The sequence below is a fragment of the Symphalangus syndactylus genome, chromosome 11 (genome assembly GCF_028878055.3).
Source record: "Symphalangus syndactylus isolate Jambi chromosome 11, NHGRI_mSymSyn1-v2.1_pri, whole genome shotgun sequence".
NCBI classification, from domain to species: domain Eukaryota; kingdom Metazoa; phylum Chordata; class Mammalia; order Primates; family Hylobatidae; genus Symphalangus; species Symphalangus syndactylus.
In genome coordinates this window covers 26,978,216-27,002,000 of record NC_072433.2, presented here as the reverse complement: position 1 = coordinate 27,002,000, position 23,785 = coordinate 26,978,216, and the positions used below count along the sequence as shown (strand labels likewise).

At 40.7% G+C, this 23,785-nt stretch overlaps 1 protein-coding gene across 9 annotated transcripts in view; it reads right to left on the bottom strand.

Annotated features, from left to right (window-relative positions):
- TERB1 (telomere repeat binding bouquet formation protein 1) overlaps positions 1-23,785 on the bottom strand; it is a 47,917-nt gene that overhangs the window by 4,602 nt on the left and 19,530 nt on the right. For 5 of the 9 annotated variants that reach the window (XM_055299377.2, XM_063611752.1, XM_055299373.2 and 2 more), the window contains 9 exons: positions 20,314-20,466; positions 18,653-18,784; positions 16,274-16,399; positions 14,036-14,196; positions 11,409-11,755; positions 9,254-9,318; positions 8,558-8,650; positions 624-773; positions 261-326 (listed from right to left, as the gene is read on the bottom strand). In XM_055299377.2, coding sequence (XP_055155352.1) covers positions 261-326; positions 624-773; positions 8,558-8,650; positions 9,254-9,318; positions 11,409-11,755; positions 14,036-14,196; positions 16,274-16,399; positions 18,653-18,784; positions 20,314-20,466 — 1,293 coding nt within the window. Of the gene's footprint in view, positions 1-260; positions 327-597; positions 774-8,557; positions 8,651-9,253; positions 9,319-11,408; positions 11,756-14,035; positions 14,197-16,273; positions 16,400-18,652; positions 18,785-20,313; positions 20,467-23,785 lie in introns of those variants that run through there. The other 4 variants (XM_055299379.2, XM_055299376.2, XM_063611755.1 and 1 more) reach the window with 3 other exon arrangements.

Here is a 23,785-nt window from a genome sequence, read left to right as displayed (position 1 = left end):
TCACTTGAGGTCAGGAGTTTGAGACCAGCCTGGCCAACATGGTGAAACCCCATCTCTACTAAAAATACAAAAACTAGCAGGGTGTGGTGGCACATGTCTGTAATCCCAGCTACTCAGGAGGCTGAGGCAGGAGAATCACTTGAACCTGGGAGGCGGAGGCTGCAGTGAGCCGAAATTGCTCCACTGCAATCCAGCCTGGATAACAGAGCCAGACCCTGTCTCAAGAAAAAAAAAAAAAAAATTAAATTAAATATATTCACTTATTCCTCCAGGGGTAGTAGATTCATTACTGAGTTGTTGTCTTCTACGTGGGGTCAGCAGAATTTCTGAAAAATATGGAAAACATTTAGCACATTTAGCGTCCCGAGTAATAGCATATCAATTCCATTAGTATATTTCCTTTATTCCCCCGTCTAGTGGGAATACTTAGATAGATTAGGAAGAATTTTTAAACCAACAGTCTAAGACTACTCCCTGGATACATCTTGAATTACTGGTTGCTTAGAGACAGATTTTCTTTTTAAGATTATTTTACCCTCTAGTTTTTAATATATTTAATGCTTTAGATAATAGTTCAGAAGGTATAGCCATAATTACAATTTTAAAGTTCCTGAATTAATTACTTTTGTTACAGATAAGTGATTTCCTTAGTTCACTTTTATATCTGTCTTCAGCTTCCACAATGACTTTGTGACGATCACATTGGTATGGGCAAGAGTGCAAGAGCTTGCTAAAGTTTCGGCTATTCAGGGATTTTTCTACTGCTATGCAACCTAAAAGAAAACAAATTAAAGTTATGTGTAGATGTCACAAAATATCTAGTAACAAATCTATGAAAGTAAATATCTATATGATGGTAACTGAAGTAAAATCAGGAACTATAAATACCTCAAGAAGCTCAAAATCATGTGAGGGAGTAAAGACAACAAATACAACAGAGTGAAATAAGTGCTGGGAGGGAGGTATGAACAGTTATGGTGCTTTAGAAAAAGAGCATCTAGGCCGGGCATGGTGGCTCATGCCTGTAATCCCAGCACTTTGGGAGGCCAAGGTGGGTGGATCGCGAGGTCAGGAGTTCAAGACCAGCCTGGCCAATATGGTGAAACCCCGTCTCTACTAAAAATACAAAAATTAGCTGGGTGTGGTGGCATGCACCTATAGTCCCAACTGCTCAGGAGGCTGGGGCAGGAGAATCACTTGAATCCAGGAGGTGGAGGTTGCAGTGAGCTGAGATTGTGCCACTGCACTCCAGCCTGGGCGACAGAGCAAGACTCCGTCTCAAAAAAAAAAAAAAAAAAAAAAAAAAGGAAAGAAAGAAAAGAAAAGAAAAAGAGCATCTAGAGCGGGTGCAGTGGCTCACGCCTGTAATTCCAGCATTTTGGGAGGCTGAGACGGGCTGATCACACGGTCAGGAGTTCGAGACCAGCCTGGCCAATATGGTGAAACCCCGTCTCTACTAAAAATACAAAAATTAGCCAGGCGTGGTAGCGGGTGCCTGTAGTCCCAGCTACTTGGGAGGCTGAGACAGGAGAATCGCTTGAACCCGCCAGGCGGAGGTTGCAGTGAGCTGAGATTGCGACTACCCTCCAACCTGGGCGACAGAGTGAGACTCCATCTCAAAAAAAAAAAAAAGAAAAGAAAAGAAAAGAAAAAGAAAAAAGAAAAAGAGCATCTATGTTGGGTGCAGTGGCTCGTGCCTGTAACCCCAGCACTTTGGGAGGCTGAGGCGGGCTGATCACAAGGTCAGGAGTTCAAGACCAGCCTGGCCAATATGGCAAAACCCTATCTCTACTAAAAATACAAAAATTAGCCAGGCGTGGTGATGGGTGCCTATAGTCCCAACTGCTCGGGAGGCTGGGGCAGGAGAATCACTTGAATCCAGGAGGTGGAGGTTGCAGTGAGCTGAGATTGTGCCACTGCACTCCGGCCTGGGCGACAGAGCAAGACTCTGTCTCAAAAAAAAAAAAAAGGAAAGAAGAAAAGAAAAAGAGCATCTAGAGCAGGTGCAGTGGCTCATGCCTGTAATTCCAGCATTTTGGGAGGCTGAGGCGGGCTGATCACATGGTCAGGAGTTTGAGACTAGCCTGGCCAATATGGTGAAACCTCGTCTCTACTAAAAATACAAAAATTAGCCAGGCGTGGTAGCAGGTGCCAGTCCCAGCTACTTGGGAGGCTGAGGCAGGAGAATCGCTTGAACCCGCCAGGCGGAGGTTGCAGTGAGCTGAGATTGCGACTACCCTCCAACCTGGGCAACAGAGCGAGACTCCATCTCAAAAAAAAAAAAGAAAGAAAAGAAAAGAAAAGAAAAAGAAAAAAGAAAAAGAGCATCTATGTTGGGTGCAGTGGCTCGTGCCTGTAACCCCAGCACTTTGGGAGGCTGAGGCGGGCTGATTACAAGGTCAGGAGTTCGAGACCAGCCTGGCCAATATGGCGAAACCCTATCTCTACTAAAAATACAAAAATTAGCCAGGCATGGTGACGGGTGCCTATAGTCTCAGCTACTTGGGAGGCTGAGGCAGGAGAATCACTTGAACCCGCCAGGCGGAGGTTACAGTGAGCTGAGATTGCGACTGCACTCCAACCTGGGCAACAGAGCGAGACTCCATCTTAAAAAAAAAAATAAAAAAAAGAAAAAGAGCATCTAGGCTGGGTGCAGTGGCTCATGCCTGTAACTCCAGCACTTTGGGAGGCTGAGGTGGGCGGATCACTTGAGGTCAGGAGTTCAAGACCAGCCTGGCCAACATGACAAAACCCCATCTCTACTCAAAATACAAAAAGTAGCCGTGCATGATGGCAGGTGCCTGTAATCCCAGCTACTTGGGAGGCTGAGGTGGAAGAATTGCTTGAACCTGGAAGGCAGAGGTTGCAGTGAGTCGAGATCGTACCACTGCACTCAAGCCTGGGTGACAGAGCAAGACTCTGTCTCAAAAAAAAAAAAAAGAAAAGAAAAGAAAAGAGCATCTAGGGTTGAGAGTGGTGGCTCATGCCTGTAATCCCAGCACTTTGGGAGGCCAAGGTGGGAGGATCACTTGGGCTCAAGAATTCAAGACCATCCTGGGCAATATAGTGAGATCCTGTCCCTACGAAAAAAAATATTAGCCAGGTGTGGTGGCACACATTTGTAGTCCTAGCTACTTAAGAGGCTGAGGCAGGAGAATCCCTTGAGACCAGGAATTCAAGACTGCAGTGAGCCATGATCACACTACTACACAGAATAAGACCGTCTCTTAAAAAAAAAAAAAAAAGAAAGAAAAAAAAAAACGCTGGGCGGGACGGCTCACGCCTGTAATCCCAGCACTTTGGGAGGCCTAGGCAGGCGGATCACAAGGTCAGGAGATGGAGACCATCCTGGCCAACATGGTGAAACCCCGTCTCTACTAAAAACACAAAAATTAGCTGAGTGTATTGGCACGCCCCTGTAATCCCAGCTACTCGGGAGGCTGAGGCAGGAGAATCGCTTGAACCCGGGAGGCAGAGATTGCAGTGAGCCGAGATCACACCACTGCACGCCAGCCTGGCGACAGAGTGAGACTCTGTCTCAAAAAAAGAAAAAGGAATATCTAGTTTGTCTGGTTTTGAGCAAGAGTCCCTGTTAAGGGAAGATATCCAAAAGAAGTGATCCTTAAGCTCAGTCATCTTTTTTGTTTTTAACATTTTATTATGTAAAATTTCAAACACTGAACTCCCATATATCCATCACCCAGCTTCAATAATTATGAACTCATGGCTAATCATGTTTTATTTATACCTCTACCTAGTCAGCTCTGTCCCCACGTATGCACTGGATTATGACACCTGAAATTTACATTAAAGTATCATTTCATCTGTAAATACTTCACATGCATCCTTAACAGATAAGGAATTGGTTTTGTTTGTTTGTTTGTTTGTTTTCCTTTGACAGGGTCTGTCACCCAGGCTGGAGTGCAGTGGTATGATCACAGCCCACTTTTAGCCCTGACCTCTTGGGCTCAAGTGATCCTCCAGCCTCAGTCTCCTAAGTAGCTACAACTACAGGCATGCTCCACACCTGGCTAATTTTTTATTTTTTGTAGACACAGGGTCTCCTTACATTCCCAGGGCTGGTCTCAAACTCCTGGGTTTAAGTAATCCTCTCACCTCAGCCTCCCAAAGTGCTGGGATTACAGATGTGAGCCACTGCACCCAGGCAGGACTTTTTTTTTTTTTTTCTGAGATAGTGTCTCACTCTGTCACCCAGACTGGAGTGCAGTGGCGTGATCTCAGCTCACTACAACCTTAACCTCCTGGGCTCAAGCAATCCTCCCACCTCAGCCTCCCAAGTAGCTGGGACTATAGGCACGCAACACCACACTCAGCTAATTTTTGTATTTTTTTTAGAGATGGGTTTCACTATGTAGCCCAGGCTGTTCTCGAATTCCTGGGCTCAAGTGATCCACCTGCCTCAGCCTCCCAAAGTGCTGGGCTACAGGCATGAGCCACCACCATACCTGGCCAGGACTCCTTTTTATAAACAGATAAAACTATTATGACACCTAAAAAATCATGCTTAATATAATCTAACATCTAGTGTTCAATTTTCCCCATCAATTCAAAAATTTCTTTTGAAAGTTGGTTGTTGGAAAGGTTCATCATTACTTTTTTTTTTTTTTTTTTTTAAGAGACGGGGTCTCACTATGTTGCTCAGGCTGGACTTGAACTCCTGGGCTCAAGCAATCCTCCCACGTAGCTGGAACTACAGACACACGCACCACTGGGTCTGACTTACATTCGGTTAACATATGTCAAGGTGCTTTTAATCTATCAGTTCCCCTCTCTTCCTTGTCATTTACTTACTGAAGATACTAGGTCATTTGTACTATAGTTTCTCAAAGGCTAAGTTTTGCTGATTGCATCCTAGTTGTGTCCTTTAAAATGTTGTTGTGTGTCCTATAAACTAGTAATTAAATCTAAATGATTGGTCAGATTCAGGTTCAAGTGTCTTTACTAGAATTCCATGCAGGTAGTATTGTATGTTTCTTACTGTATCATATTAAGAGGTACATATTTTCTGTCTCTCTCTTTTTTTAAAAAGAAATTGTAATTGGGCAGCCTCTTGAGCCAATAGGGTTAGACAAACTCCCTCTTTTTTTTAAATATTAAGATAGATCAGCAGCAAACCACCATGGCACATGTTTACCTATGTAACAAGCCTGCACATCCTCACATGTATCCCTGAACTTAAAATAAAAGTTGGAAAAACATTTTTTAAAAAAAGATAGATTGGTAGGTTCAGGTAATGTCAGCCATGTCCATCCATTATAAAGTTCTCCATCAGTTTGTCGCCTAATTGTATTAGTGGCCCATTCCTAAAGGACTAGAAGTTGGCCACGCAGATAGTTGGCTGAGATGAAGACATTTCAGTACAATAAAGATGTGCAAAACCACTGAAGTGTGAAAAGCATAGTATTCAGAGAATCATGGACACTCTAATATGGCTAGAGTACAGAGAAGTATGGGAGAAAAGGTGGGGCTGGGGAGGGTTGCAGGGAACAAGAAAAAGAAAAGTCTTGAAAGCCATGCTAAAGAATTTTAACTCTCTTCAAGGCAACAGGGAGGAACATAGAGATACTTATTAAAAGCAGGAAGATGATACGATTTCATTTGTCTCTTAGAAAGGGCACCTGAAGGCAAGAGGATCAGTTGAGAGGTTACTTTAGTAGTCTGGAAAATAAATGAAAGGATTTTGAAACAAGGCATTTGCAGGGAGAATGGAGAGATTTCTGAGATAAAATTAGCAGGGTTTGATGAATAATGAGCTGTTGGGATAAGGGAAACGTTTAGGATAATTCTCAAGAAATTCAGTACTTGATTAAATGGCAAAGTTTGAAATAACCATAGCACATTTCTAGCAGATTCAGAGTAAATGTACAGTAAAATTTAACAAGTGGAAGCAGGACAAAATTCCATACAACTTTGAAAGCCAGGCAGAGAGGTTGATTCGGTGGGTTACAGAGAAGCACTGAGGGTTCTTTAGCATGATGACACGATAAAGCACATATTAAGAAGATAAGTTAACAGTGATATGCATATTATACTTGGGAGTTGGAGAGGCTTAAGACAAAGACTGCTAGAAAATTGCTGCGATAATTTAGGCATGAAACAAAAAGGGCCTATGTGGCAAAAAAGAACAAAATTTGATAGACTAGAAATAAGGGACGGAACAAGAGAGAACAGTCATGGATGATTCAAGGCTTAAAGTCTGGGAGACCAGACAAATAGTGGCAACACTGACAGAAATGCAGTAAGTTGGGAGGCCAATTTAAAAGGAAGAAAGATGCCGCGGATATTGTGTTTAGGATACACTAAGCTTAAAGTAACAAGAAGATATTGAAGTGGGTATGTGCTGAGAACTACTGGAAATGAAAGAACAAGGCTATAGCCCACGTTAGAAGACAAAAGTCAAAATACATATTTGAAAACCATCAATAAAATGATAGATGATGCTACAAAAGTAAATGTAGTGAAAGAACTGCATAAGTGCTATAGACTAGGTCTTGAGAAGAATACTTGTGGCAATCTGGCAGGAAGAGAAAGATAAAGGTGAAGACTGAGTTCTATTCATCTTCGATTTCAGTGCCAGCCAAGGACTAAGCACTCCATGTTTGTGGAATGAATGAATGGTAACTAGGGGAGAAAGGAACAAGGAAAGAACCATCTTATACAAACTAAGCAATTACAGAACATCTACTCTGCCACCTAGAATACTTTTGACCAGAGATTCCCAAACTTTCTAGGTTCATGGCACCTCTAAGCCAAAAGAAATGCCTAATGATTCTGTCAGATCCAAAACAACTTAGTAAGTATTTATGTTCTAACAACTTAGTAGCCATTTGAAAAAATAATACAATTAAATTGAAAGAAATATTTGTACTTTATTCTTATTAAATACATTTACTTTCTTTTTTTTTTTTTTGGAGACGGAATCTCGCTCTGTCACCAAGGCTGGAGTGCAATGGCATGATCTCGGCTCACTGCAACCTCTGCCTCCCGGGTTCAAGCAATTCTCCTGTCTCAGCCTCCCGAGTAGCTGGGATTACTGGCGCATGCTGCCATGCCCAGCTAATTTTTTGTATTTTAGTAGAGACAGGGTTTCACCGTGTTGACCAGGCTGGTCTTGAACTTCTGAGCTCAGGTCATCCACCCGCCTCGGCCTCCCAAAGTGCTAGGATTACAGACATGAGCCACTACACCCAGCCTAATATATTTACTTTCTAATGGGATATGTGCATCTGTTGGGAGGAGTGGATGAATACTTGAAAGGACAGCAAATCAAACAAACTATTGGGTATTTTTTTAAGATGAGGAAAAATGAGCATAGTTCAAGGTGGAACAAAAGGAGTTAATGAATAGAATGGAAGTGAAGAGAAAGATTTTGCAATTAGTATTAAAATGTGGAGGAAAAAAAAGATATGAGATTCAGCTTATGGCCAGACATCAGTTTTGGAAGAATAGAGATAACCTCTTCATCCAAGAGGGAAGAACAATGATGTTCTGAGCCGAATATAGAGAACCCCAATTTTGTCCATAGAGCAGAGTACAACAGCAAGATGAACAAAGAGGAAATACCGGGGTGTGAAGGAGGAGGAGAAGGGATGGAATAAGTATTGTGGAACATTTACAAGAGCCCTGCAGAAAAAACAAATAATGGACATGAAACAGTAGAAACATTTACATATTATAAATATAAAAATAGGTATTTTTAAAACTTAATGCCTATGTTTACAGGATAATCCAGAATGCATACCTAGTAATAACTGGCTCTCTGAAAACATTAAAAAATGTTTATTTTACTCAGTAAGGTTAAATTTATAGATGGTATTATGACAAAAAGATAATAAAGTAATAAAAAGGTACTAACTGTGTTTATTCATACATACAAATATTGGAAGCTCAGCCTGATGCTGATAAAAGGTGTTTTTTTTTGTTTTGCTTTGTTTTTAATTATAGAGACAAGGTCTCACTATGTTGACCATGCTGGTTTTGAACTCCTGGCCTCAAGAAATCCTCCAGCCTTCGCCTTCCAAAGTGTTGAGATTACAGCTGCCTCACCTGGCCCAGATAGAAGATATTAATTTGAATGCTTTGATATTCCACAGTATTATTTCTCCAAAGGGAACAAAGTAAATCATACATGTAGAACTATTATAAATTCTAGTTAATTACAATAAGCGTGGTGGCTCATGTCTGTAATCCCAGCACTTTGAGAGGCTGAGGCAGGCAGATCATTTGAGGTCAGGAGTTCAAGATCAGCTCGGCCAACATGGTAAAACCCTGTCTCTACGAAAAAATACAAAAAAAAAAAAAAATTAGCCAGGTGTGGTGGTGGGCACCTGTAATCCTAGCTACTTGGGAGGCTGAGGCACGAGAATTACTTGAACCCGGGAGGTGGGGAATGCAGTGAGCCAAGATCGCGCCACTGCACTCCAGCCTGGGTGACAGAGTGAGACTCCGTATAAAAAAAAAAAAAAAAAAAAAAAATTCTAGTTAATATCATAAAAGGCTTTGACTGTGAAACAACTGCAATTAAAAAAATACTTACCCGAGCACCTATACGTCAACATTTTGGAACTGGAAGTTGCTAGAAAACTGACTACTTCTTTATTTATTATATCTGAACATAATGTAAATGGATCTGAAAAAAATTGCAAAATGAAGGATTTTTGGATTAATGAAAATAATCAGATATTTTAAGGATTTATTAAATATCAAGCTTTTCATAAACCTTAGCCTAGTACTATGCCTCCAATCATGCTGGGAATAAACAGAAAGATTCTGGATCTTAATGGAAGGCATTTACAACAGAAAGAGTCAAAGGTGTGGTTTATACTTTAGAGGGCCAATATACCAATGGACTTTTTTTTTTTTTTTTTTTTTTTTGAGATGGAGTCTCACTCTGTCATCCAGGCTGGAGTGCAGTGGCATGATCTCGGCTCACTGCAACCTCCACCTCCTGGGTTGAAGCAGTTCTCCTGTGTCAGCCTCCAGAGTAGCTGGGATTACAGGTGCCCGCCACCACGCCTGGCTAATTTTTGTATTTTTAGTAGAGACAGGGTTTCACCATGTTGGCCAGACTGGTCTTGAACTCCTGACCTCAGGTGATCTGCCCACCTAGGCGTCCCAAAGTGCTGGGATTACAGGTGTGAGCCACCGCACCCAGACAATGTACATTTTTAGCTATAATGGTTACCTAAATATCTGTTTTATTAAAAAACCAAAGAAACATTTTGAATCATACCTGTTACTGGTAACTGCTGCTTTATATTTTTGGCAATGTGAACTGGGTGTTTAAAAACATGGTCACTAAAAGAAAATAGACACCAGATTACTAAAAGTAAACATACTGTTTGGTGTGTGGACCAATGTTTCTATAAGCAGTGTTGTGATTTTCGGTGTTTGGTGGGCAAAAGCAACCCGGAATCATGATCTACCAAAATCTACCAAATTCTGCCAAAGTATGGCCTGCAACGATTACAGCTGTGTTTCTAGAGCTAGAGTCAAACAAGACTCCAGAGGGCAATAGTATTGATGCCAGAAGAAACATGGAAGAAAAAGATTATATAAAGAAGGAAGTAGGAGAGATGAAGGCAAAAAGGAGAGAACAAAATCAGTGGGAGCAAAAATGAACATGGGTGCAGGATGGCAAAGTGCTAACAATAATCATTTAAAGACCTGAATTTAAAAATCCTTCCTAACCCCCAAAACATTTGTATGTTTGAACCCTGTAGTCCTTGATGAATAAATACAAGTTTCGATTATACTGTCAGAATGATAACAGGCAGTACAGAGAAAGGCAAGAACTGTAGATCAGACAGCAGGCATAGCAGTAGCTTTATAGTTATAGCTATCTGTCCATGTACGTATATTTGTAGGAGCTACTACATAGGAGAAAAAAAGCATTTCAAAGAGATGAAAATATTAATAAGTTGGCTGAGGTAGAAATATGGCTAACCCTAGCCGGGTGCGGTGGCTCACGCCTGTAATCCTAGCATTTTAGGAGGCTGTGGTGGGCAGATCACCTGAGGTCGGGAGTTTGAGGCCAGCCTGACCAACACGGAGAAACTCCATCTCTACTAAAAATACAAAAAATTAGCCGGGCGTGGTGGCACATGCCTGTAATCCCAGCTACTCGGGAGGCTGAGGCAGGAGAATCACTTGAACCCGGGAAGCGGAGGTTGCGGTGAGCCGAAATCATGCCATTGCACTCCAGCCTGGGCAACAAGAGCGAAATTCTCTCTCAAAAAAAAAAAAAAAAAAAAAGAAATATGGCTAACTCTATAGGAGAAAGAAGGGTATGGGTGAAAAGCTTGGGATGGAGGTCAAGAAGGCTGGCCCAGGACCATATCTTACTGCTTCCCAATTCCCATACCTGAGCAATCAAGTTAAAATTAACATCAAGAGGCCGGGCGCGGTGGCTCAAGCTTGTAATCCCAGCACTTTGGGAGGCCGAGGCGGGCGAATCACGAGGTCAGGAGATCGAGACCACGGTGAAACCCCGTCTCTGCTAAAAATACAAAAAATTAGCTGGGCGTCGTGGTGGGCGCCTGTAGTCCCAGCTGCTCAGAGAGGCTGAGGCAGGAGAACAGCGTGAACCCGGGAGGCAGAGCTTGCAGTGAGCCGAGATTGCGCCACTGCACTCCAGCCTGGGCGACAGAGCGAGACTCCGTCTCAAAAAAAAAAAAAAAAAAAAAAAAAAATTAACATCAAGAGTGGTCTTGAAACAGATAAAAGGGGTGGTATTGGTGTAACCCTTCTTCCTCGTACTTAGTTTACCCTTCAACCTGCCCGAAATGTAGCAGCATCCTCTACATTTTTCCCAAGTACAGTAACCATCAGAAGAGCACAACCCAATAAAGGATTTAAGAAAAGCTACAAGCCCAGGTCTAGCCCCACAAACTAACTGCAAGGGAAAAAGATTATGTTCTAGAGACAAAGTGCAGGGAACAAACAAAAGGGCAAACCCAAACCAAATTTTCTTCACATCCTATTCCCTTTATCACATTAAATTTAAAAACTAGTTTTTGCTATACTGCTGATTATCAATGCATGCATTGTTACTTCAAGTAAAGGGTTTCCGTTTAGGTTTTATTTTCTGAGTATCCTTTCTAAAATTCAAATCTGTTACACCACTCAATTTAAAATCCTCAATCACTCCCTATACCCTGTGAGTTAAAACCCAAAATCCACAGTATGACATTGCAGGGCCCTAGATGAACTGGCCCATACCTCCCCGTCCAAACTCCTTTCCCAACACTTCCTACTTTAGGCTCTTCCCAAGACCATGTTTCATCATGTCATTTCTACATGCCCAGCATTTAACAGTGTGGCATACTACAGTACACAATAAATGCTTGCTGAATAAATAATAGTTACACACAATTATTAAACTATACCTTGATTGAGAAACAAAATTCTTTTCAAAAGTAGTTTCTTCATGTAAGTTTTGATTGCAGCTTGACTTGGCTTTATATAAAGTCTTATTTTGCTCACTCTCCCTGTAACAAGCATGGACTGGATTTGCGCTCTTTAACGGTGTCTTCATTTGGTCATCATTTGTACATGCTTTAGACATGACTCCATGGGATTTATAACTCTGAAACTGTCTAGAATGGCTTTTATCCTCATCTTCTGCTTTGCTACCTCGACCAATCTGATCTGCATGGAGACGTTTCCATGTATTCTGAATACTTATGTTCATAGATGAAATATTATCCTGATAGGTTTCTCTTTGTATTTCTTCCTATAGTGTAAAAATGACAAGAAAATAATTTCAATATAATCTATTCCCTTTATAATAAATTTATACTTCATTTAAATAATGAAGAATGAAGAAAAAGTTTATGATTGCCAATAGAACACATATGATAAAAGGCAGTTTACATTAGGAAGAAAAGGGAGTTTATTCATTAAACAATATTGGGACAATTGAGTAGCCATCTGGTGAAAAAATAAGTTGAATATCTCATAGCTTATACAAAGATAAAGTCAAAATGAACCAAATATTTAAATATAAAAACAAAGTCATATATGTTCTAAAAGAAACGATTATATTTTAATATTCTCAAGGGGTATAAGACCTTTCCAAGTATTACCCAAAATTAAATAATAAAACAAAACTAATATACTCGACCACATAAAAAAAATTTTTTTAAATTCTTCTAGAGACCAAAAAAGTTATTCTGGGCAGGGATCTCAGGAATAAAGAATCAGAAGCAAAACCAAATGACAATAAAAACACCCAGAAATAATATGTATAAAGCATATATCTTAAGCAACAGGATATACATATATATATTTTTTGAGACACGGTCTTGCTCTGTTGCCCACGCTGGAGTGCAGTGGCATGATCACAGTTCACTGCAGCCTCAACTTCCTGGGCTGAAGCAATCCTCCCACCTCACCCTCCTGAGTAGCTGGGACCACAGGCATACACCACCACACCTGGCTAATTGTGTATTTTTTTGTAGACACAGGGTTTTGCCATGTTGCCCAAGCTGAAGGATAATTTTTAAAAATAATATTTATAAAAATCTACTATAATGAAATATGAAAAAAGATCAACGATAGCATGGAAAAGCAGGCACAGAAGATGAACAGATAGTTTATAGGAAAGGAAATATTAATAGCTCTTAAACACAAGAAAAAATGTTCCATTCCACTTAAGATAAATAAATATTAAAGCTACACTGAGATATTTTTCTTCATCTATTATATTGACAAAGATCAAAACACTGTGGGGAAACATGTACTCTTAAACATTGCTAGTGGGAGTGTAAGTTGATACAACTTCTGTGGTGAAACAATTTGACAGTATCTTTCATAATAAAAACTATGTCTATCTAGGTATTTGAGAGGTACTATTATTTTCTCCATGTATCAATGATGAAACTAAAGCACAAAGAGATTAAATAACTTGCCTAAACTTTCCCTAAAGTTCACAGCATCCATGAATTTGGGTATCCGTGGGAGATCCTGGAACCAATCCCCCATAGATACCAAGGGTTGACTGTACTTTAAATGGGTGAACTGTACGGTGTGTGAATTATATCTCATTAAAGCTGTTACAGGATACACACACATACACACACACACACACACACACACACACACGGGTACATGTGTAGCAGGTATTTAGAGTTGTTTGCAATGGTAAAAATTTAAATATAACTTACATGTCCATCAATAAAGGACTGGTTAAATCAATTATGGCACATCTGCAATAGTGAATACTACTCAGACAATTAAAATAATAAAATCACTATATTATACTAACTTGGACACTATGTTTTTATTTTTTAACATATATGCATATACAAAAACACGAAGCATGCATACATAGAAAAATATATTTATATAAAGAGGAAAGAGGTTATTAGATTATTACTACTTTTCTCTTTCTTGAACCTCAATTATTCAGATGTTAGATCTCTTGGCTCAATATTCCATGTTTCCTGTCTTTTCAGTCATCATTTCTACTTTTTAAAAATCTTTTTTTTTTGTTTTATGTCAAAGCATGATTTTTCCAGTATTACTATGGAGTTTTCCATTTAAAACCATTTAAAACTTTAAAAAATAACTTGGGAAGAAAAAATTTTTTACCCTCCAATCCCTACTGTTAAAAAATATTGGCTGGGCATGATGGCTCATGCCTGTAATCCCAGCATTTCGGGAGGCTAAGGCAGGCAGATCACTTGAGGTCAGGTGTTCAAGACCAGCCTGGCCAACATGAGGAAACCCTGTCTCTACTAAAAATACAAAGAAATTAGCCAGGTGTGGTGGCACACATCTGTAATCCCAGCTACTTGAAATGCTGAGGCATGAGAATCACTTGAACTTGGGAGGCGAAGGTTGCAGTGAGCCGAGATCGTGCCACTGCACTCCAACCTGGGCAACAGAGCAAGACTCTGTCTCAAAAAAAATTAAAAAAAAAATTTATATGTCAGTGTAGTACAGAGAAAAAAAGAAAGAAATTTTTAAAATTTGAAAAAAGTTCTATATTCTTTAAAACAAAGAATCCAACCTTATTTCCTTCTCTTTCAAGCTGTTCTATTCTGTGTAGAATTTCCTTTGCTTTCCTCCAGTGCTCTTCAAGATTATTCTCCTTCACATTTATGTCCTTTAATTGCTGTGTTTCATTTTCATCAAAAGGACATTCTCCTAGACTTAGAGATAATTTCTCAGCTTTGTAATATGGGAAAAAACAATGAATGAAAGGTTATTTAAACATTTTATATATAAGGACAACCTCACAGCCCACCCTCTCCTTTCTCTAAATTTTTCCATCTAGACTATCTTAACAGCTTAACTGGTATGAAAAGTAAGTGGAAGAGTACCTAGCAGAGGCCCAGGACTCAAACAGTCATAAAACAGACTTTACTCCTCAGAGTTACAGGAGAAAAAACATGCAAATATGTTATGCCAGACACATAAACATTCTCAGGTACATGGATACTGGTTTTAAAGTAGTTAGCTTTTTAGGCCGGGCACAGTGGCTCACACTTGTAATCATTGCACTTTGGGACGCCGAGGCGGGAGGATCACTTGAGGTCAGGAGCTCAAGGCCAGCCTGGCCAATATGGTGAAACTCCACCTCCACTAAAAAAAAAAAAAAAAAAAAAAAAATATTAGCCAGGCATCGTGGCACGCACCTGTATTCCCAGATACTCCGGAAGTTGAAGCACAAGAATCCCTCAAACCCAGGAGGCACAAGCTGCAGTGAACAGAGATTGCGCCACTGCACTCCAGCCCGGGTGACAGAGTGAGACTTCGTCTCAAAAATAAAGTAGTTTTTTTAAAAAAAAATAATGTTCATAAATTGATTCCTTCCTATAATCCTTTTTTTTTTTTTTTTTAACATACTGTGTCTGCAGTTTTTCTTCCACAAAGATCAAAATTCTTACCATGGCCACTGCCCTCTGAGCTCAAGCTACACTGGCCATCAATTCCTTAAGTGCACCAGGTTCCCTCTTATCACAGGGCCTTTGTGCCTCACTGTTGCTTATGCTTGAGACACTCACCGATAACAAATTCCTTTCTTTTCACCTAATTAACTCTAGACATTCAGTTCTCAGCTCAAGAATCACTTCCTCCCAAAGCCTTTTCTGCTCCACATCTGGACCAGATTCCTTTGTTATAGGCTCTTAAAGACCTGTGGTCTATCCCTGTGTACTTGTTATGTCAATTTATAATAACACATAATCTCATCTTTTGAGTTACTGTCTATTTCTCTAGTTAAACTAAGCTCTGTGAATACACAAACTGTTTTTTATCACTGTATCCCTGATGTCCCTGATGCCTAGCACTCTGCCTGGCACATAACAGAAACTCAAACTTTTTTTTTTTTTTGAGACGGAGTCTTGCTCTGTCGCCCAGGCTGCAGTGCAGTGGCACAATCTCGGCTCACTGCAACCTCTGCCTCCCTGGTTCAAGTAATTCTTCTGCCTCAGGCTCCCGGGTAGCTGGGGCTACAGGCGTGCGCCACCAGGCCTGGCTATTTTTTTTTATATTTTTAGTAGAGATGGGGTTTCTCCGTGTTAGTCAGGATGGTCTCGATCTCCTGACCTCGTGATCCGCCCGCTTTGGCCTCCCAAAGTGCTGGGATTACAGGCGTGAGCCAACACGCCCGGCCCCAAACATTTTTAAATAAATAAATGTACTTATGATTTAACAATAAATAACCCTTAGTCCACAAATTTAATTCCTGCAAACTAAATTTGTGCACACAGCATAAAATAGTGAATTATCTATACTGCTGCTCTCTTCCACATGGGTTTGTATATGCTGAATATACCCTAGTTGTCATGTCTAAATTTTATACTCTGATTTTTTTTTTTTTTTTTCAGACAGCGTCTCACTCTATGACCCAGGCTGGAGGGCCAGTGGTGCAAACACAGCTCACTGCAACCTCGACCTGAGCAACTTCTGAGCTCAGATGATCCTTCTACCTCAGCTTCCCAAGTAGCTGGCAGGCGTGTGCCACCATGCCCAGATAATTTTTTCTATATATATATATTTTTTTATAGAGATAGAGTTTCTCCATGTTGCCCAGGCTGGTCTTGAACTCCTGGACTCAAGCGATCTGACTGCCTTGGCCTCCCAAAGTGCTGGGATTACAGGCATGAGCCACTGTGCAGGGCCTAGTCTGCTTTTCAAATGTAAGAAGAATCTGAGAGCTATAAGGCCTTGGCTCATGAAAGCAGAAATAAATTCCCCTTTAAAAACTTTGGTTGGTATGTTCTTAAAGTAATAGTACACTTACTAATTTTTTTGCAGTTGTGAAGCACAAATGTAGCAGCTTTGTTCAGTTCCTCATTCTGAGATTCAGTTAAGGCTTGAATCATGAGTGGAAGCCCATTGTTTTTAAAAAGGTCATACTGATTTTCCTCTGGAAAACATAAACAAAGAGGACAATGATTTTATCATAAACTATCTATATGAGGTCGTAATTCTTCCTTGTGATAATTATGAACATAGTTCAAAATTTTAAAAATAGGCCAGGAACGGTGGCTCACTCCTGTAATCCCAGCACTTTGGGAGGCTGAGATGGGTGAATCACTTGAGGTCAGGAGTTCAAGACCAGCCTAGCCAACATGGTGAAACCCAGCCTCTACAAAAAATACAAAAATTAGCCAGGCATGGTGGCAGGCACTTGTAATCCCAACTTCTCAGGAAATTGAGGCACAAGAACCGCTTGAACCTAGGAGGTGGAGGCTGCAGTGAGCCGAGGTCACACCATTGCACTCCAGTTTGGGCAACAGAGTGAGACTTTGTCTCAAAAAACAAAAACAAAACAACAACAACAAATTTTTAAAATAGAGAAACACAGTTTCTTTCTTTTTTTTTTGAGACAGAGTCTCGCTCTGTCGCCCAGGCTGGAGTGCAGCGGCGCAATCTCGGCTCACGGCAAGCTCCGCCTCCCGGGTTCACACCATTCTCCTGCCTCAGCCTCTCCGAGTAGCTGGGACTACAGGTGCCCGCCACCACGCCCGGCTAATTTTTTTTGTATTTTTAGTAGAGACGGGGTTTCACCGTGGTCTCGATCTCCTGACCTCGTGATCCGTCTGCCTCGGCCTCCCAAAGTGCTGGGATTACAAGCGTGAGCCACCGCGCCCAGCCCAAGAAACACATAGTTTCAAAAGGATTTTTTTTTTTTTTTTTTGAGAGGGAGTCTCGCTCTGTCACCCTGACTGGAGTGCAGTGGCACGATCTTGGCGCACTGCAGTCTCCACCTCCCGGGTTCAAGCAATTCTCTTACCTCAGCCTCCTGAGTTGCTGGGACTACAGGCATGCGCCACCATGCCCAGCTATTTTTTTGTATTTTTAGTAGAGACAGGGTTTCAACATGCTCGCCAAGCGGGTCTTGAACTCCTGACCTCGCGATCTGCCCACCTCAGCCTCCCAAAGTGCTGGAATTACAGGTGTGAGCCACTACGTCCAGCCCCCAACAGGATTTTTAATATAGAAAATAATTCACTTAAGGCCGGGCTCGGTGGCTCACACCTGTAATCCCAGCACTTTGGGAGGCCGAGGCAGGCAGATCACCTGAGGTTGGGAGTTCGGGACCAGCCTGACCAACATGGAGAAACCCCGTTTCTACTAAAAATACAAAATTAGCCGGCCATGGTGGCGCATGCCTGTAATCCCAGCTACTCGGGAGGCTGAGACAGGAGAACTGCTTGAACCTGGGAGGCGGAGGTTGCAGTGAGCCAAGATTGCACCACTGCACTCCAGCCTGGGCAACAAGAGCGAAACTCCTTCTCAAAAAAAAAAAAAAAAAGAAAAGAAAAGAAAAAAAAATAATTCACTTACACAAAATACCTGTCTCATAAGTGATCTCAGAAATGCAGCCACAGAGTAGTATCACAACTCATAAGAGTCAACAAACTCACTTGGTTTGAAAAAGGGTATATATAATCAATCCTAAATTATACAGAGGTTAAGGGAAAGAATAGATAAATAAACTAATGGAGGGAGTAGAAAGTAAGGGAAGGAAGAAAGAGTGGAAGAAGCAAGAGAGAGCAAAGGGAGGAGAGTGGAAAAGTGAGAGTGGAAAGAGCAGAGAGAGATTAGAAGTGAGGGGGTAGAGAGGAAAGTGGAGAGAATTGGTAAGAAGGAGTAGATTGAACAGAGGGAGAATGGGAGGAAAGTAGAGAGGAGGAGGAAAATAAAAGGGGGAGAAGAAAGAGAAAAGAGAGAGGAGACAGTAATAGGTAGAAAAAGAAGAATCTTTGAAAGTTTTAACAAGGAGAACAGAAACAGATTTGTGCAGCGATGTGCAGAGTGGACTGAAAAAGGAAGATAGAAGGGAAGGAGCTTTCTCCCTGTGCTGCAGTGAGAAAACCACTGCAATAATATTGGTGAAAGATGTTTAGGTTTGAGGGCCTACTTTGGAAGGGCAGCATGGGAACTGGACAGAAAGGGATCAAGAGGGGTGAACAGAAGTAGAACTACAGGTCTTAATGACTGACTTAATACAATGAGTGAAGGAGAATTAGGAGCTGAAATGACTAGTTTGAGGTCTGAATGACTAGAAGAAAAGCAATACTTTTAAGACTTCACATAACTGGAAGAAAAAGAAACAGAAGTATATTTCCGCTCTACTATTTTAATAACCACACTCAATAAATCCAATACTTACCACAATCCTCTGTGCAATGACCAAGAGTAAGCATGATGCTAAATTTTTCTCCTGAATCCAGACTTTCATGAAGCAGTAATGCCAGAAGTTTTGAAACAATGTGGTACTTGGAGAGTACTATCCCAAAAGTAGCTATTAGTATAAAATAGGAAAAAAAGATAGTACAAATTTAAAACTTATAAATATATATATACTATATATTTTTCAGAGCTTATTCAGGCAGAATGTTATATATCTATATAACATTAAATATACACATATCATAACATCTAATAAATATGTGTCTGTGTGAATAAAATATAAATTCATTGTTATAAGATGGCGGCTTATTACTATAACCCTCATTACTCTTTCTTCCCATACTAAAGACATATTACTAAAGCAAATTTTTTGAAGAATTTTTTTTCTTAATTGTTCTGCAGAATGCTGTGAAGATGAAGTAACACTAACTTCCTAAAAGCTGAGTATGCTTACTCTATCCTTACATATCTCTTCTTATCTAGATTGGATAGTAAAGACTTTCCTACATAATCAATTCCTGCTGTCATTTAAAATACACTATTAACTGACCACAGTTCTACTGACTTACTGATGCAATGAAGCATATGCGAAGCTATGCTGAGATGTGACAAAAGTCAAAAAGTCCACCATTTTAAGCTATACTTCTCCAAATGTGGCTTTTAACAGAGTCCACCCAGAGTCTAACAATACTAATATCAACAAAAAAGTCGTGAATTCCTCAAGGGACTACATCTTAATCATTTTTGTACTTGTAAAGCTCCGCACATAGCAGGTCCTCAATAACCACTTTTTAAAAAACCATCTATTTTTTGCCCCCTAGTTGTTTGTGAATACGAATAGAGTTTCTTACTCTTCAGTGTTCGCACATGTGAGAAGCAGCAGCCATGAGTTCAAGTCTGGTTCTGCCACTCACTAGTAATGCTGTGTTGGGTAAATCTGACCTCATACTTAGCAGAAAGAGATGTATTCTTTACATAAATTGGGTTTTCCATTCTTAATCTCAAAAATATCCCTTGGTTTCTCATCTGAAAATTTTAATTTTTTTTTTTTTTTTTTGAGAGATGGAGTCTCGATATGTTGACCAAGCTGGTCTCAAACTCCTGGCCTCAAGCAATCCTCCCATCTTGGCCTTCCAAAGTGCTGGGATTACAGGTGTGAGCCACCACACACAGCCTGAAATTTTTAATTTAATGCTGCCTTTTATTCCAGATGGAGTTTTGCACTTGTTGCCCAAGCTGGAGTGCAGTGGCGTGATCTCAGCTCCCTCACTGCAACCTCCGCCTCCCAGGTTCAAGCGATTCTCTTGTCTCGGCCTCCTGAGTAGCTGGAATTACAGGCACCTGCCACCACGTTCGTCTAATTTTTGCATTTTTAGTAGAGACTAGGTTTCACCATGTTGGCCAGGCTGGTCTTGAACTCCTGACCTCAGGTGATCTGCCCGCCTCGGCCTCCCAAAGTGCTGGGATTACAGGCGTGAGCCACTGCGTCAGGCCATGTTGGATACTTTCTAATACTCCCTTCCACTTGTGAGAAACTGTTAGTCTAAACCATGTTACTATTCAATCTACTATTTCAATACTCTTCATGCTATATTCAAACGAAATTCAATTTCAAAAAAACTAGTAAGCACTGTCACTCACGATTATCAGCAATGCATGCATCCACAGTCTTTGTCACAACCACTGCAAGTTTAGCACTGGAAAGAGTCTCATGTGAATCAGATTCCAGTTGCATGAGAACTTGAGACAATACATCCAGTCCACCCACAGATACGAAGTATTTCTGAACATATGCTTGAAGAATAAAGTAGCAAAACTATTAATATTTCAAACAAGACAGCTGAATGGTTTTATTCAATAAATTTGCATTAAATATAACATTGACCTTTTCAAATACTTTCTAAAAATCCCAAAATTAAAGAATTAAAAATCCAATCTTTACCTGTGCATATACATAATCATAAAATAGATTACTTATTTATGTATCTTACTTTGACATAGTAAAACTACAGTATTTCTTGTGTATTAGAAATCTTTTTTGTTTTATTTCGTAAGAACTGCTCTATTTTGTAAGAATGGCATTATTAAGCTGTCCTTTAGGCCGAGCATGGTGGCTCATGCCTGTAATCCCAGCACTTTGGGAGGCCGAGATAGGCAGATTGCTTGAGTCAGGAGTTCAAGACCAGCCTGGCCAACATGCTGAAACCCCATCTCTACTAAAAATAAAAATAATAAGTTGGGTGTGGTGGTGCACGCCTATAATCTCAGCTACTCAGGTGGCTGAGGCGGGAGGACCACTTGAACCTGGGAGGCGGAGGTTGCAATGAGCTGAGCTCACACTACTGTACTACAGCCTGGGTGACAGAGTGAGACTCTGTCTCAAAAAACAAACAAACAAAAACAAAACAAAAAAACAACAACAAAAAAAACCTAACCCTCAACATTATTAAACAAGTCTTTCAATAGAGTTACAAAGAATATATTCATTCATTTATCTTGGTAATTAGCAAGCTGCCTATTTTCTGCAATCCAACATAACTAATTCCTCAGATTGACTCTTCAAGATGCAAAGTAATTTAACTGTTCTAAAAGAGCATACATCTCATCCATCATATTTACACCTAATTCTTTTACTTCTTGGAGCATAAAATTATAACAGATCCCTGAGAGTCATAACTATTCCAAGCAAAGATTCAATCTATTTTTTTAAGTCTGAAGTCTTTTGTTCCCTAGTTGAAAATAATTCTGGGCCGGGCACCGTGGCTCATGCCTTTAATGACTACAGGCGTGCACCACCATGCCCAGCTAGAAATTGTTGTATTTTTGGTAGAGACAGGGTTTGACCATGTTCCTCAGGCTGGTCTCAAACTCCTGAACTAAAGCAACCTGCCTGCCTCGGCCTCCCAAAGTGTTGGGATTACAGGCATGAGCCACCATGCCCAGCCCAGAAACATTATTTAAGGGCAGGCAAACATTTTCAATATTATGGTGGCTCCAAAATAGATTTCTTTCCTAGAAAGTATTTTCATTTTTAAAAGATCTTCAAAAAAGAGGCTGGGTGTGGTAGTAGCTCATGTCTGTAATCCCAGCATTTTTGAGAGGCTGAGGCAGGAGGATTGCTTGAATTCAGAAGTTCAATATCAGCCTGGGCAACATAGTGAGACCCCATCTCTATGAAATAAAAAAAAAAAAATTGGCCGGGCGCAGTAGCTCACGCTTGTAATCCCAGCACTTTGGGAGGCCGAGACGGGCAGATCACAAGGTCAGGAGATCGAGACCACAGTGAAACCCCGTCTCTACTAAAAATACAAAAAACAAATTAGCCGGGCGTGGTGGCGGGCGCCTGTAGTCCCAGCTACTCGGAGAGGCTGAGGCAGGAGAATGGCGTGAACCCGGGAGGCGGAGCTTGCAATGAGCCGAGATTGCGCCACTGCACTCCAGCCTGGGCGACAGAGCAAGACTCCGTCTCAAAAAAAAAAAAAAAAAAAAAAATTGAAAATTAGCCAGTGGTGTGTGCCTGTAGTCCCAGCACCTCAGGAGGCTACGGCAGGGGGATCGCTTAGGCCCAGAAGTTTGAGGCTGCAGTGACCCATGATTGTGCCACTGTACTCTAGCTGGGGTGACAGAGTGAGTGAGACTCTGGCTCAAAAAAAAAAAAAAACACTTGTTAATGCGTTGATGAAAATGGCAGTGTGTTACCACAGATTCTTAGTTATAGCCTGAGTGACAAAAACTCAGGCATATAAGCAGAAGAACATCCTAGACCACATTTATTGTACACTGAATATTTCAGATTTCTTCTAATCTGTAGTTTACTGAGGGTAATGACGTCCTATAACTATCACTCATTAAAGTTGGCTTTTAGAGATAAAGGGACTGTCAGGGTATCATGGAAATAGATTCCATTTTTTTTTTTGAATTCTAGAGATATATCCTTTGCATGTGACATATGAGTATTTGTTTCAAACACTTGAATATAGATATACATCAGCAATGTGTGAAAGTTCTAGTTGTTCCACATCCTTGCCAATATTTAGCATGACCACTTTTTATTTTTAACATGCTAGTGGGTGTGTAGTAGTATCTCCATGGGATTTTAATTTGGATTTCTCTGATAACTAATTATTTCTTGAGCATTTTTTTTTTTTTTTCCTGAGACAAAGTCTTGCTCTGGCTCTGTCACCCAGGCTGGAGTGCAGCAGCGTGATCGTAGCTTACTGTAAGCTTGAACTCCTGGACTCAAGTGATTCTCTCGCCTCAGCTTCCTGAGTAACTAGGACTAAAACAGGTGCATGCCACCATATTTGGCTAATTTTTAGAATTTTCTTGTAGAGACAAGGTCTCACTACGTTGCCCAGTCTGGTCTCAAACTCCTGGGCTCAAGCGATTCTCCCTACTTGGCTTTCCAAAGCACTGGGATTACAGGCATAAGCCACCATGCCCAGCCAATCTTAAACATCTTTTCAAGTGCTTATTTAATATTCACATCTTCTTTGGCAAAGTATCTGTTCAAACCTTTTGCCCATTTTTTTAATCACCAGGTTGCTTTTGTCTTCTTATTGATTTATAAGAGCTGGGTACAAATTCTTTTTTTTTTTTTGAGACAGAGTCTCTCTCCGTCGCCCAGGCTGGAGTGCAGTGGCGCAATCTTGGCTCACTGCAAGCTCCACCTCCTGGGTTCACGCCATTCTCCTGCCTCAGCCTCCTGAGTAGCTGGGACTACAGGCGCCCACCACCACGCCCAGCTAATTTTTTTGTATTTTTAGTGGAGACGGGGTTTCACTGTGTTAGCCAGGATGGTCTCGATCTCCTGACCTCGTGATCCGCCTGTCTTGGCCTCCCAAAGTGCTGGCATTACAGGTGTGGGCCACCATGCCCAGCCCAAATTCTTAATCAGGTAAATGTTTCTCAAATATTTTCTCTCAGTCTAGCTTACCTTTCATCCTCATAGCAAGCTCTTCTGAAGAGCAAAATTATTTCAATGAAGTCCAATTTATTATTTTTTCTTTAGTTATTTATGCTTTTTATGTCCTTAGAAACCTTTGCCTACCCCCAAGGTGTGAGAATTTTCAGCTTTTGTCAATGTTTTATATTTTTCACTCATATTTATTTA